This window comes from Lemur catta, chromosome 4, assembly GCF_020740605.2.
Source record: "Lemur catta isolate mLemCat1 chromosome 4, mLemCat1.pri, whole genome shotgun sequence".
Classification (NCBI taxonomy): domain Eukaryota; kingdom Metazoa; phylum Chordata; class Mammalia; order Primates; family Lemuridae; genus Lemur; species Lemur catta.
Window position 1 is genome coordinate 56,066,302 of NC_059131.1, and position 15,668 is coordinate 56,081,969.

The 15,668-nt window shown below is 35.7% G+C and overlaps 1 protein-coding gene across 1 annotated transcript in view; it reads right to left on the bottom strand.

Annotated features, from left to right (window-relative positions):
- EXOC6B (exocyst complex component 6B) overlaps nt 1-15,668 on the bottom strand; it is a 544,417-nt gene that overhangs the window by 251,434 nt on the left and 277,315 nt on the right. Inside the window, exon 9 of the mRNA XM_045549850.1 lies at nt 246-329. Within this exon, the coding sequence (XP_045405806.1) occupies nt 246-329 (84 nt within the window). The remainder of the gene's footprint in view (nt 1-245; nt 330-15,668) is intronic.

Consider the following 15,668-nt stretch of genomic DNA (forward strand, 5'->3'; position numbering starts at 1 on the left):
ATGAAATGATATAATACATATCTAGTACTTAGAACAACACATAGCAATCCATAGATGTTTTCTTACTGCAAATCACATCCACCAAAAGTGGTCTCAGAATGACAGTAAACACACACACACTCTTTCTCTCTCTCTCTCTCTCTCTCTCTCTCTGCCTCTCTCTCTCTCTTTTTCTCTCTAATCAAAAGATACCAAAGAAGGAATGTGAAAATGTGAGAAAAGTGAAGGTAAGGTGGTAGTCCTACCATGTTTGATGGAGGCTGGAGTACCAAACGAGCCTGTTTTCGCCTCTGTTTTCGGTAGTAATTCTCAAATGTTTCCCGGGCACCCTGGAAAATAAACAAAAGGAAATGGGTTGACAAAATTAGACCAATAACTTTTGCATTTCAAAGGACAATGGAAGGTCCCAGGTCTGGACTTGTGAGGAAATGTTCCTTAATGAACTCACAGAACACTCCAGAAGAAAAATGTCCAGGAAAAAAAAAAAAAAACCAGCCTTCAAATGAATCATAAGCAAAGGACCAATGGGAAGCATGAAAAAGGCAGGAACTGTGAAAAGTAAATGAGTCTTTATAATCTAACATAGGATTAAACCCAAAAAAGAAGAAACAAAGCCCTGGAAATTCTTGGTGCACAGTTTCCACTTTTCATTTAGGGTTCCTGAGCTCAAAAGGAGAAGTGTTCTAGAGAATAAGATCTGGCTCATAAGCTCTGTACTGGGTTGAATAGTGTCCTCCTAAAATTCATGTTCTTCCCAGAACATCAGAGTATGAACTTATTTGGAAAGAGGGTCATTGTAGATGTAATTGGTTAAATTCAGATGTAGTCATACTTGCGTAGGGTGGGTCCTTAATACAATATGATTGGTGTCCTTAAAGGCAAAGAGAAAAGACACAGAGATAGAGACACACAGGGAGAATACCATGTGACAACAGGGGCAGAGATTGGAGTGATGCAGCTGGAAGACAAGGAACATCAAGAATTGCTGGTCACCAGCAGCAGCTATAAAGACACAAGAAAGGATTCTACCCAAAGTCTCAGAGGGAGTATGGCCCTTCTGATGCCTTGATTTTGGAATTCTAGTCTCCCAAACCGGGATCGGATACATATTAGTTTTAAACTACCCGGTTTGTAGTGCTATGCTATAGCAGCTCTAGGAAACTAATATAAGCTCAAAATTTTTAAAATATCATGCCCCTTCTATTACTAAATTCTACTCTTAATCCAAGGCATTTTCTAAATAACCAAGAGTAGAAAGGAAAAGACAACACAACACAGTAGTAAAAAAGCACTGATTTTAGAACCAGATGATTACATTCAAATCATGACTCTGCCCCTTACTAGATGTACTAACTGCTATAAATAACTATATAAATTCCCTTCCACTAATTTAAGTTCTACTGTTTAACTACTTAACTTTCACTAATAGGTGTGCTGTGGTTTTCTCATTTGTAGAAATGCCAATCTCATATGGCTGTAATAAGGATTTAGAAGAGTTATAAAGCTCTTAGAACAGAATCTGATAAATAAATAAGCACTTACGCAAGTGCTTATTTAAAAAATAAATAAGAGGCTGGGCACAGTGGCTCATGCCTGTAATCCCAGCACTTTTGGTGGCTGAGGCAGGAGGATTGCTTGAGCCCAGGAATTTGAGACCAGCCTGGGCAACATAGCAAGATCCTATCTCTACAAATAAAAAAAATTTAAAAATTAGCCAGGTGTGGTGGCATGTGCCTATAGTCCCAGCTACTCAAAAGGCTGAGGTGGGAAAATTGCTTGAGCCAGGAGTTTGAGGTTGCACTGAGCTATGATCAGGCCACTGCACTCCAGCCTGGGCAATAGAGCAAAACCCTATCTCTAAAAACAAAAAGAACAACAAAGAAAAAAATAGACACACACACACATATAGAATACCAGGTGAAGAAACAGACATGCAGAAGGAAGACAGCCACACACAAAGGAGACAGAGATTCAAATTATACAGCTACAAACCAAGGATTATGGAGAAACCACCAGAAGCTAGAAGAGAGAGCAGGGCCCTGTCAGCACCTTGATTCTCGACTTCTGGCCTCCAGAACTGTGAGAGATAGTAAATTTCTGTTGTTTTAAGCTAAAAACAAATAAATAAACAAATAAAAAAATAAATAAGATAAAATCAATGATTAAAGTGAAAGCCCCAGCCATCTGAAAAACTATGAACTTCAAGCAATACCTAGTTCAGTTTCCTTTGCCATCCAGAAAATTTGAACAACGTTATTCACCATAAATTCTTTGTTAGATTCCTAAACTGACCCTAAAGTGGGCAAGTTGACTTAAAGTACTAAATCATCTAAACACAGTAGTATAGCTCAGGAGTTAGCAAACATTTTCTGTAAAGGGCAGAATAATAAATATATTAGGCTTGGTGGGCAACTATTCAATTCTGTTGTGGTCGTGCAAAAGCATTCATAGACAAGACATAAATTAATGAGTGTGACTATGTTCCTGTAAAATCTTATTTGTGGAAACTGAAATCAGAATTTCATATAATTCTCACCTGTCATGAAATATTCTACTTCTTTTGTTTTTAAAAATTTTTAGTTCATAGGCCATACAAAAACAGGCAGCAGGCTAGATTTGGCCCATGGGTCATGGTTTGTTAAACCCCAGTGTAGCTTGAAAACAAAGGTTTTAAAATTCTAAAGTGATTATGACTGTACACACCTGAATTTTTCTGCCTATAAAATGAAATCAAACATTAGGACAGCTATTTCAAGGCTTTAATAGTTCATAAGTTAATGAGGAAGCAAATGATTCCATTTAAGAAATAAGAAGTGGAAACTGCTAGTTTGTTAAAGTTATTCCCAACTTGTCAGCATTTCAGAGCACAGTGGTATTATTAAATGTTAACTGCATTCTGTACACACTGAAGGGCTTTTCGTTTTAAGGTTAGCAGCCCTAAAGGACCCTTATTATTCTAGTGTGACATTACATATTCAAAGTGCTTTGGAGCCAAGAAACACTTACTTGAGAATTTAGGGAAAGCCTTCTCTCTAATTAGACCATGACACACTAATTTAATTTTTTGTTGTAAATGATAGAAAATATATAAGATGACATTCTATATAAAAATCAAATCATGAACCTCTACTTAATTCTAAACTGGATACAGTTTTGCCTTTCAAATATTCCTTCAGTGGAATCAAAACAAAAGAAAAGATGAATTTATCTAATAGGTCTGGCTTTCCATTTACAAAAACAAGTTGAATTTTCCTTAGCGCCTATTAAATAAATTCACCTTTGGTTCTTCTATTCCCTCTGCCAATTTTGTCAACTCAATGCTTAAAGGCGGAATTTGAGAAGTAGATGTTTGACCAATCCAATTGAGTAATTGGTGAAGTACCTGTCTATTCACAAATAGGCCACTAGATGAACTACAGAAGTTTCACTTCAAGCTCTTTCAATCACTAACATTAAAAAAAAGCTATTAGATATAAAACGAGCATATAGCAACATAAGCAAATAGATATAAAACAATAAGCAGGGAAGTGAAAAGGTTTTTTCCTACTTTATGTCATTAGTATTACTACGCTCCAAAAGTTTTATGATAATTAATGCACACAATCTCATAGAAAAACAAGTCACTTAATATACACTAAGTGCTTATCATGTGACTGGCACTGAGAATGGACCCTGTCTTCACTGAATTTATAGCCAAGGGTGGAATACTGGCAATTAAACAAGCAATTATATTCAAATGAAATACAGAATCCTATGGTTAGGAGTGATATGTGTGTTTGAGCATGTGTGTAGTGGGTGGGGGAAGTGTCAGAGAAAGCTTCTCAGAAAAAAATGACATGTACACTCCCAATTGAAGAATGAGAGGAGTAAGCCAGGTAAAGAAAAAGTGAAAAAATGTTCCTAGTAGAAACAAAGACATTCAAATTTTAAAAAGGCATCACATATCCCAAGAATTTGAAAGAAGTTGTCCATAGCCAAAACTTCAGGTATAAGACTAGGGCTGCTAAGAGGTGAGGCTGGAGTGTTTCATAAATTATGTTAAGATATTTAGACTCTAATGACCATAAGAGTTTTAGACATTTTGGAAGTTGTATTGTACAGAGTAAAAGAAAGAAAGAAAAACTTCTATTCAAAAAGATCAGTCAGAATCTGAGATATATTTAGGAGGTGCAAGCTGGTAATAAATTAGATATGGATGATAAAAAAATAGGAAGAAAAAAACACTGATACAAGGTTTCTAACCTGGATAACTAGTTTGACAGCGGTGTCATTTAATGAGAGAGAAAACATATGTAGAATGAATACACAGTCAATCTTCATTATTCACAGACTCTTATTTACAAATTTGCCTACATGCTAAACTTTATTTATAACCCTAAGATCAATACTCAAAGTTCTCTCATGGTCATCCACAGACATGTGCATAGCAAAAGATTTGAGTTGCCCAATGCACATATTCCCAGCTAAGGTTAAATAAGGCAATTCTCTGCCTTTTGTTAGTTTCCATACTGTAAACAAGTATCATTTTCACAGTCTATTCAGTGCCACGTTTTTTGCATTTTTGTGCTTTTTGTTGGTGTTTTTGCTGCTTAAAATAAATGGCCTCCAATCACAGTACTGAAGTGCTATCTAGTGTTCCTATACTCAACAAGCCTGTGATGTGCCTGACAGAGAAAACACATATATTAGATAAGCTTCTTTCAGGCATGAGTATAGTGTGAACTCAACATTAATGAATCAATAATATATATTAAATGAAGTATATTTAAACAGAAACACTCATAAATCAAAGTTATGCACTGATTGGTTGACGAAAATGTGACCAGAAGCTCACAGGAACTAACCTTGAATTTCCCCTAGGAGCAATGGTTCAGTAATCACTAATTCAGTGTTTGCTGTGACTTTATAGAACTTTTAATACCATGAATAATGAGAGTTGACTATCTTTGAGAAGATTGATGATGATGACTTTTGAATTGGATACATTTAATTGTCAACTTACAAGTGCCAAGTGTTTGGGAGCTGGCATAGCTGGATGTAGGCTCAAGACAAACAGCTAGGCTAGAGATAATGGATTTCAGAATCAATAGCAGAGAGATCATAATCAAAGCCCTAGCATAAAAGGAGATAATCTAAGAAATGCCTGTAGAATGAAAGTACAAAAGAACCTAGCACAAAAACACCAAGGGACACCAGCAATTAGGAAATGTATGGGTCTTTCTTATAATTCAAATATAATTCTTAATGTCATTTACTTAGAAAAGTCTTTTCTATTACTCAACTTAAAGGAAAAGTCTTGCCTAAGACATAATCCTCTTTTAATTTTTTGCATAGTACATATCTCCATTGGATATTATGTAGTTTGTTTGTTGTCTGTCTTCTCTCATTAGGATGCAAGCTCCATGAGAACATGTTTCTAGTTTATCGCATGCATTGTTGTGTTCCCAGCCCCTAAAAAGGTGACTGGCACTTAAAAGGCATTCAATTTTGAATAAATAATTAAAAGTATGAATAAAATATCAATCCATAATTTCTTGTACAGCTTCATTTTTATATTTACACTTTATCTCCTATTGCATTGACCATTTTCTTGTAATTATTCGTATTCGTCTCATCCTGGTGTTTTTCTATCTCCATTTATTCTCTTAAAGTATTTTGTCCCTATTTCATAGGGGTAATGGCTTCTTTATACCAAATCATTTTCCAGAATTTCCTTTGGGTTCCTGTAGAAAATCATTTTTAGGATCATGTTTCCTCTGGATTTTTAAGATGCTGTTCCTTGACCTTTTCTATTTGGTAAGTTTTCTCAAATCTCATGTTGTTATATATTGTTTTGTTTTCCCAGTTTCCTATTTTGATTGAGAAGAGCTCTTTCTGGACCCGTACTTTAGTACTTTCTTTCAGGCTTGTTTTGTGGTTTGCCTTTTGCCCATTCACCATTGATCTAGCTATAGATCTAATATCCTTATGGAAACAACTCATAGCAGGTTGATGTGCCCAAGTCCAAGGCTGTGCCAAAAGCAATCTACAAACTGACTCCAGTGTCTAACAAGCAACTGGCCCACTAAATTCATATGAAATATAGGCAAACATTTTCCTACCAAACATTTCCCAGAGTTTAAAAAAGTGAACTTCTTAAAGTGAATGAAAACCAGAGTAATATAGGGTCTTCCTATCTGTGTTCTTGCATGGCACTATTATTTTGAGTATTCTCTAGCAAAGGATGAACTGTGCTGTCACCAACAATCCCCCTATCCCCCTATATCCCTTACCTCACACTCTGGCAGCCTTAAAATAGAAAAATCCATGCACCACAGCAGCTGCTGACTGCTATGATCTGGATGTGTCCCCCAAAATTTATATGTTGAAACCTAATCACCAATACAGCAATGAGGTGGGGCTTTTAAGAGGTGATTAAGTGATGGGGGGGCACTCATAGATGGGATTAGGGCCTTTATAAAATAACTTAAGGGAGTGGGTTCGCCTCCTCCCGTCTATTCTTCAATGTGAGAGCACAGCGTTTTTCCCTTCCATTCCTCCCCTCCGGAAGACGCAGCAACAAGGTGCTGCCTTAGAAGCAGAGAGCAGCCTTCACCAGACAACCAAACCTATTATCACCTTGATCTTGGACTTCCCAGCCTCCAAAATCATGAGAAATAAATTTCTATTACTTATAAATTACCTAGTCTGTGATATTTTATTATAGCAGCACAAATGGACTAAGACACTCACTAATGTATTCATGAATTCAGGATTGTATTTTCAAGCCAGAATGCATACAATGGGAAGGAGATCAAGTGTCTTCTGACTTTTAAGGTTTGCTTTGTTTATAGCAGCAAAACAGAACTCAACAACTAAATCTCTCAATCCATTCAGTCAGCCCAACAGTTACAGAAAATTTTACTCAAATTCAGAAAAAAATGTTAATTATCAGCCTTATTTGTTAATGGTGTAAGTTTTCAGATTTTTATGCATCTTAAGTGTTAGGTCATTAAATATGAAATGTACAATTTCTAATCAAAACTGTAGATTATATCTCAAACAAGAAGCAGTACAATTAATCAAAGTATGTCCCTAAACTATCAACACAGTTTTGCCATCTTAATGGTAACATATGCCAGCAGTGAAGATGCCCAGAGAGCAAGTGGTGATGAAAGGTGTTCTCCACAGCTTGTTGAGAATTGAATATTTTTCCTTGCAGGAAGAGGTCCAAAACCTGGAAGAAGTGGTAGTCAGTTGGATCAAGGTCTGGTGAATACAGTGGATGACAGAGAGTTTCCAAGTCCAGCTTCTGTAGCTAGAGCAGCATTGTTTGTGCGACATGTGATTGAACATTGTCTTGCAAAAGGATTGGCTTGTCTTTATTGACCAATATCGGGTGCTTAATCACAAGCATCCTCATCATTTCATCCAGTTGGTTGCAGTAAACATCTGCTGTAATTGATTGACCAAGTTTCATGAAGCTGTAGTGGATGGTACCAGCACTGGAACACCAAAAAGACACCATTAGCTTTTTTTGATGAATATTCAGTTTTGGACTGCGTTTTGGCACTTCCTCTTTATCCAGCCATTGTGCAGAGCACTTGCAGCTGTCAAAAAGAATCCATTTTTCATCATGTAACAATATGGTATAGAAATGGTTCACCTTTATGTCATGAAAGCAAAGAAAGGCAAGCTTCAAGATGATTTCTCTTCTGATGCTAAATTCATGTGGAACCCATCTATCCAGCTCCTTTATCTTGTCAATTTGTTTCAAATGGTCCAATATCGTTGGAATACTAACATCAAATCTTGCTGCTAAATTCACCCATAGGTTGAGATGGATTCACTTCCACTACAGCTTTCGGCTCATCATTATATTCCTTGGTTTTAGGTCGCCCATGTGACTCATTTTCAAGATCAAAATCACCAGAATGGAACTTCTGAAACCATCAACGTATTGTGCAGTGATTAGCCACATCTGTCCCAAACACTTCATTGATATTTCAAGCTGTCTGTGCTGCATTGGTTCCACAGCGGAACTCATAATCGAAAATAACAGGAATTTTTGACTTACCTATAGTTTCACAAAAATTGCTCTTAAAAAAATTAAAGGATAATCACAAGCTAAAACGTGTGTTTGAAAGACTGAGGATGTATCTTCACAATAAAAATAAAAGAAGAAGTGCTAGCATCTCTTGTATTATCCTGGATAGAGCTGGAACCCATTCTACTAAGTGAAGTATCCCAAGAATGGAAAAACAAGCAAGCACCACATGTACTCACCATCAAATTGGTTTCACTGATCATCACCTAAAAGCACATTTAGGAATAACATTAATCGGGTGTCAGACAGATGTGGGGGGAGGGAATGGGTGTATACATACATAACGAGTGCGATGCGCACTGTCTAGGGGATGGACACACTTGAAGCTCTGATTGGGGGGCGGGGGGGGCAAGGGCAATATACATAATGTAAACTTTTGTACTCCCATAATATGCTGAAATAAAACAAACAAACAAACAAAAATAAGAGGGAAATAATCATATACAAATGAATAAAGAAAAAGGACATGAGAGCATATAAGATGTAAAAAAAATAAAAAAAAAAAATTTAGTACTTAAGGCAATCGAACATCTCATACTTAAACTAATTTTTTAAGTTAAGAAAGGAAGACAGAATCCTTAACATTTCCTATGTTAATTATGTACATGCCCTCTGAAATTTAATCCAAATACTAAATTCTGTATTATTATAAAGAAATCCCCACAACAAATTTTTTATCATTTGATCATAGAGAAACCATATAAGAACAGCTAAATGATTACAGCAAATATTCTATTTTTACTTAATGCTAAAGCAAGAAAAAGAAATACTCTCCACGCTCTGTTAACCTCTTATTAAATTCACTGGGTAATTTATTTACTAAATTTATATTTAATTTAGATATTTAATATTATATCACACTTTATGTTATACTTGGGGAAGGGCACTAATACTCATATTCCCTAAAAGCCATTGCTATTCCAAAGTCTAATCACTAATTCTAGCACTAGATTAATCCAGTTACCAGGAAATAACACACTTCTCCTCAGACGATGCTAGAAATAGTTCTTTTTTCTTAACCTTTTGCTTATAGCTGTGTTTTCTACATTGCTTATCTCTTTTTAAGTTATTATTAATTATAAAAATAAAATATGTGACTTGTAGAAAATCAGACGACACAAATTGGGAAAACAGACAAAAACCATTCATAATCCCATAATTCAGAGATAACTACTGCTTACTTTTTGGTATACTCCCTTACAGACTTTTCCCTATTCTAAATGGATAGATATTTCACATATACATATATGTATTAATACATATATATGCATAAAATAGGATCATATTGTATATAATCTTTGCATTGAACTTTGCATGCAAAAATATTTTCTCCAACATCATAATTTAGTATGATCTACTTTTACTCCATAACACTGTTCCCACTCCTTTTCTCCAAACACATGCTATAAATTGTCACCATACAAATGCTGGAACTAACACGGCTTTGAATAAAGGTTTAAAAATAAAAATAAAAACACAAGGGATAACCTGGAATACTCCATGTATCCAGACACTTGTCTGTACACCATATACAAAGACACCTGGAACATTTCAAACTATTAATGAGCCCCACGCTACTAAACATAGTGGCATCTACAATTCTAGCATTGCAGAGAAAAATATTTACATTGGGACACTACTTCTTCATTTGGGCAATATGTCTACACAGCAGGCAAAGAGGGACACACCTTATATTTTCTTTATTAAATAATCACTGTGCCCTTATTTGGCTAAACAGCTGTTTATCTAGTGGGTCTTTTCTGGCAGATATTGGTACGGGGTCTATTGGAGAGTGGACTGAGTCCTTCTCATCCATCACAGTAACAGAAAATTAATCCTTAGATTGAGAAGCAGCTAAGGACAACTACAGAAGAACAAGGGAGGGGAATGGAAGAAGGGAAGCACACATCATTGTTCTTCCGGCTTTGCCTACAGGAAGCAATATTCCATTAGGTCTTGGGCAAAGCCTGTAATTTCACCACCCTGACTGCAGCTGGAACTCCCTTTTAACTGTCACAGCATCCAAGTGAAGACAGGTTTATTCAGAGTTTAAAAAAAAAAAAAACGAAAGGGCCATTTTAATTTGCTTCCATGTGAAAAGGGGAGTACTTTTCATAGAGTCCCATAATGATGTTCAGCGGGATATTACACTTCACCATATGGCTAATTTGCACAGCAGGCCCAAGGCAAGATTTGCTTTCATTAGAACTGCCCTAAACTTCAGACTACAGAAACATGTGTAAGGAAAAAACCCAAGATGCCCCCTATTGCTTAAATATAGAAACATTCGATTCCCAGATGTAAAAGCCCATTCACAGAGTTCCCATGGCAAGGTCATTCAAGAGTCATAGAAGCATGTGTCATAGCTCCACATACGTATAGTAGGGCTTTGAAAAATGTCTAAAATTCAAGAGCCACAACATTGTCAAAACACTTAAAAAAAAAACTATGTATGGAGAAAGAATAATTGCTGGTAGATAATTTATCATGAAAAATATCATTACTTCCAAATGTGCCAGTTCTTGATATCACTTAATTTGCCTACAAAATTAATCTACATAAACTTCTGACCCTTTTTGAAGAAAACAGAGGCCGTCTGATGTTCTAACAGAGTTCTGTTTATTTTTAAGATGGCCCTTATAACCTGTGTTTGTCTTGGCATTTCCTCCTTCTGCTATATTCCAAGCATGAGCCATAGAAGAGCATCCCCTCCGGGGACCGACAGAGTCTGTAGGATTTTTAAAAAGAAAAAGAAAGAAATCTGATGTCTAATGATTACGGAGTAGTTGAGTCTGTGCTTTTGAAGAAAGCAAACATTATGATTAACAATCTTGGCCTTTGTAATTAGCTTCCCCCTTCCAAGGCAGAGTGTTAATTTATTAAATATTTTAACAAAGAGTCTTTTATTATCAGATTCAGTTTGGCTGGCTCCTTTCATAGCACTACCAATTACAACCAATAAAGCCTTAATTGATGACTACTTTTTATAACCTTTGACCCAAGATGATAAACAGTTGTACCTTAGAAGCAAAAGGGTAAACCTCAAAGAGAATGGTGTCTTAATCATGCTTAGCAAACCAAACTGCTTAAAATTACAACTTACCTACCTGGCTAGACAAAAAAAAAAAAAAAATCCACAAAACTGCAGACTTCCTCTGTGATTAAGGTAATCGATCAGGAAAAGATCTGGATTTCACTTTTAAGATAAGCATCCCTTTTGTTAGGGAAACACACTAACATGAATAATCTGCATATAACTGTGCACCTTACTGTGCTAATTAATTAAATAATACAATTTACTTAATTTGTAAATAATTTTAATACATGGCATAGCTTTTAATAGAAAACAAAATGCAAGTCATTTTTAAAAAGTACTATGATTTAAATTATTTTCCCACCCTACCCCAAGTCCCATCATTTTATTCAGTGGTCCCTAACATACCAGAGACTACTAAGAGTATGAGAGCAAGGAAATAAACCAAATTACTTGCCAAAAATGGAACACCAAAAATTCTTAAGAGAATTGAGTGTCTGCACATGATAAGCAAGGAGAGTAATTCCTTTAATTAGAATGAACAAAATGGGGCTTCTTTCCATTTTCTCCAAATAACTATTTCAAAGTCAGTAGTTTTCCAAAGTTACTATTAAAATGCCCGATTCCACACTTGCCAATATTTAAGGAAAATCTCTTCTAACCTAACTCACACTCGTCAATCTTCCAAATTGCTAAGGTTGTTCACAATTTGGAAATTTACAATTTCCCAGACAAATAACTTAATCTGTTTCATGTTGCCAAAAATGAATAGAGCCCCTGAACAATTATTAAAGAGCTAATAGGAAAATGTGGCATTTAAAAATGTAAATAAAAATAATACCATCACTTTACAGATGAAAGAGATGAGAGATTGTAAACAGTCCTCACAATGCAAAGTATAGCTTAAACAAAAGGTATAAGATTCTATACAAAAAGAACTAGGCATATAGCTACCTTCTAAGTGACTTCCCATGCATATAAGGAAGTCAATGCCAAGAAAAGCAAAAAATCTAAGGCTCAAAGTACTTTATAAACTAAAAGAGCTATACGCATTATTTTTATGATATATAAATGTATGTAATGGATGTTTTATTAAAGACATATGGTTGCTCCCTGCATTTCAAAATCATATTTGCCACACATACACACACAAAATAGCCTTTGTATAGTTAAGTGAGGATTGGGGGAATTTCATATAAATAAATCTATGCCATTTTTCCTCATTAACAGATGCTGTTCAGAAACTGACAAATTTGGGAGCTAAGAATAAATAAATCTGTCATATGAAACTTCAGATGTTCAGAAAAATAGGCAGAATATCTAAAAACAGACAAAGTGGACAACTATTAATTAGGTCTACACTTGGTAAATAATGTATGAATACAGGTTAGGAGAAAAAAAGGAAACTAAAAATCGAATAAAATTTTCTTCATCACCAATTATTATTTAAATTTTTATTATGATAGAATTATGCATACACATGCAGTTATAAGAAATAATATAGACGGAACCCATGTGCCCTTTACCCAGTTCCCTAATGATAAACATCTTAGGATACTATATTGGGGACAACAGTCCCCAACCTTTTTGGCACCAGAGACTGGTTCCATGGAAGACAATTTTTCCACTGATGGAGGGGCTGGTTTCGGGATGGGGGCTGGTTTCGGGATGATTCAAATGCATTGCATTTATTGTGCAATCAAACCTCTCTGCTAATGATAATCTGTATTTGCAGCTGCTAGCATTATAGCCTCAGCTCCACCTCAGATCATCAGGCATTAGATTCTCATAAGGAACATGCAACCTAGATCCCTGGCATGCACAGTTTATAGTAGGGTTCCTGCTCTTACGAGAATCTAATGCCCTGCTGATCTAACAGGAGTGGAGCTTATGCCCTCACTCACCCACCAGCCAGTCACGTCCTGCTGTGCAGCCCAGTTCCTAACAGGCCTTAGACCAGTACCAGTCCATGGCCCAGGGGTTGGGGACTGCAGGTGTACAATGTTACAACCAGGACACTGACATTCATTGAGAGTTAAGATGCAAATTTCCAAAACTACAAGGATCCCTCAAGTTGCCTTTTCATAGCCATACTCACTGACCTCCAACCCTACTCTCTACTTAACTCCTAGTAACCACTAATCTGTTCTCTATGTGTATGATTGTTATTGTAAGAATGAAACGTAAATGGAATTATATAGCATGTAATCTTTTGACATTGGTTTATTTCACTCAGCATAAATCTCTGGAGAGTCATTTAGATTGTTGCATGTATCGATAGCTCTTTCCTTTATATTGCTGAATAGTATCCTATGGTACAAATGTACCACAGTTTAACCACTCACCTGTTAAAGGACATCTGTGTTGTTTCTAGTTTGGGGCTATTATAAATAAAGCTGCTATAAACATTTATGTATAGATTTCTGCCTGAACTAAGTTTCATCACTCTGCAATAAATGTAGTGCAATAGTGCAACTGCTAGTTCATATGGAAGTTGCATGTTTGGTTTTTTTAAGCAACTGTCAAACTGTTTTCCAAAGTGACTATATATTGTTTTGTAATTTTACATTCCCTCTAGCATCCTCACTAGCATTTGATGTTGTTAATATTATGATAGGAGTGTAGTGATAATTCATTGTGACTTTAATTTGAATTCCTCTAATGACTAACAACGTTTTTTTTTCTTTCTTTTTTTTCTTTTTTTTTTTTTTTTTGAGGCAGAGTCTCACTCTGTCACCCTGGCTAGAGTGCCATGGTGTCAGCCTAGCTCACAGCAACCTCCAACTCCTGGGCTCAAGCAATTCCCCTGCCTCAGCCTCCCGAGTAGCTGGGACTACAGGCATGCGCCACCATGCCCGGCTAATTTTTTATATATATATTTTTAGCTGTCCATATAATTTCTTTCTATTTCTGGTAGAGACAGGGTCTCGCTCTTGCTCAGGCTGGTCTCGAACTGCTGAGCTCAAACAATCCACCCGCCTCAGCCTCCCAGAGTGCTAGGATTACAGGCGTGAGCCACCACGCCTGGCCTAATGACTAACAATGTTGAATATCTTTTCATGTGCTTTTTTGCCATCACTATATCTGCCTTGGAGAATTGTTTCTTCATGTCTTTTGCTCATTTCCTAATTGTTTGGTTTTTACTGTCGAGTTTTGAAAAGTCTTTATATATTCTAAATAATATGCCTTTTCATCCATCATCATGTTGTAGTTTTCAGCATACAAAACCTATAGAATTTTTTTAGATTTATGCCTATTTTTAAGCAATCATAAGTAGTATTCTATTTTTAATTTTGCTATCTATATGTTCATTGCTAGTATATAAGAATACAATTGATTTTTGTAGGTTTATCTTATATCCTGCCACTTTGTTGTATCCATTTACTAGCATTAGGCAGTTTTACCTGGATTCTTTGTCATTTTCAATGTAGATAATCATGTTATTTGCAAACAAGATACTTGTATTTCTTCCTTTCCAATCTGTATGTCCTTTATTTCCTTTCCTTGACCATCTGCACTGGTTAGAACTTTCAGCACTCTGTTGAATTAGAGTGGTGAGAGCAGATATTTTTGCTTTGTTTGTGATTTTAGAGACAAACTATCTTGTCTTTCACCCTTAAATATAAAGTTAGCTGTAGGTTTTTTGTGTATGTTCTCTATCCAGTTGAAGAAGTTGTTAACTGTTTTTCTAAAATCGTGAATGGGTTTTGGATTTTGTCAAATGCTTTTTCTGCATCAATTGATAGGATTATGTGATTTTTCTCCTTTATACATCACTGAAATAAACCTCACTTGGTCATATATTCTCTTTATATATTACTGAAGTTTACTTAATATGTTGTTTAAAAAAATTGCAACTATATTCATGAGGGGCATTAATCTGTAGTTTTCTTTTTTGTACTATCTTTATCTGGTTTTGCTGTCAGGATACTACTAGCTTCATAGAATGAATTGGAAAGTATTCCCTCCACTTCTATTTTCTGTATGAGATTGTGTAGAATTGGTGTTAATTCTTCTATAAATGTGTGGTGAATTCTCTAGTGAAACCATCTGAGCCTGAAGATTTTAGGGGGAAGTTTATACATTCCTTCATAGTCACCATGCCATTCAAATTATCCATTTCATCTGGGCATGTGAGCTAATGCCTGTAGTCCCAGCACTTTGGGAGGCTGAGGCAGGAGGATTGCTTGAGGCCAGGAGGTCAAGACCAGCCTGGGCAACATAGTGAGACCCTGTCTCTACAAAAAAAAAAAAAAAAATTAAAAAAAATCCATTTCATATTGGGTGATTTGTGGTAGTTTGTGCTTTTCAAAGAATTGTTCAATATCTAATAAGTTGTCAAATTTGTGTGTGTAGAGGTGCTCACAGTATTCCTTTATTGTCCTTTTGATATCTGTAGAGTCTATTCACTTTAATAATTTTACCTAAAGTGATAATCAGATCAGAGAGAAAAAATATTTAAAATGTGAACAGGTGAAAGAACTTGGGTTTAGATTCTAACAGTATGGATTACAGCCCTGGTTTACCTTTAACTATGTGATCTTATGC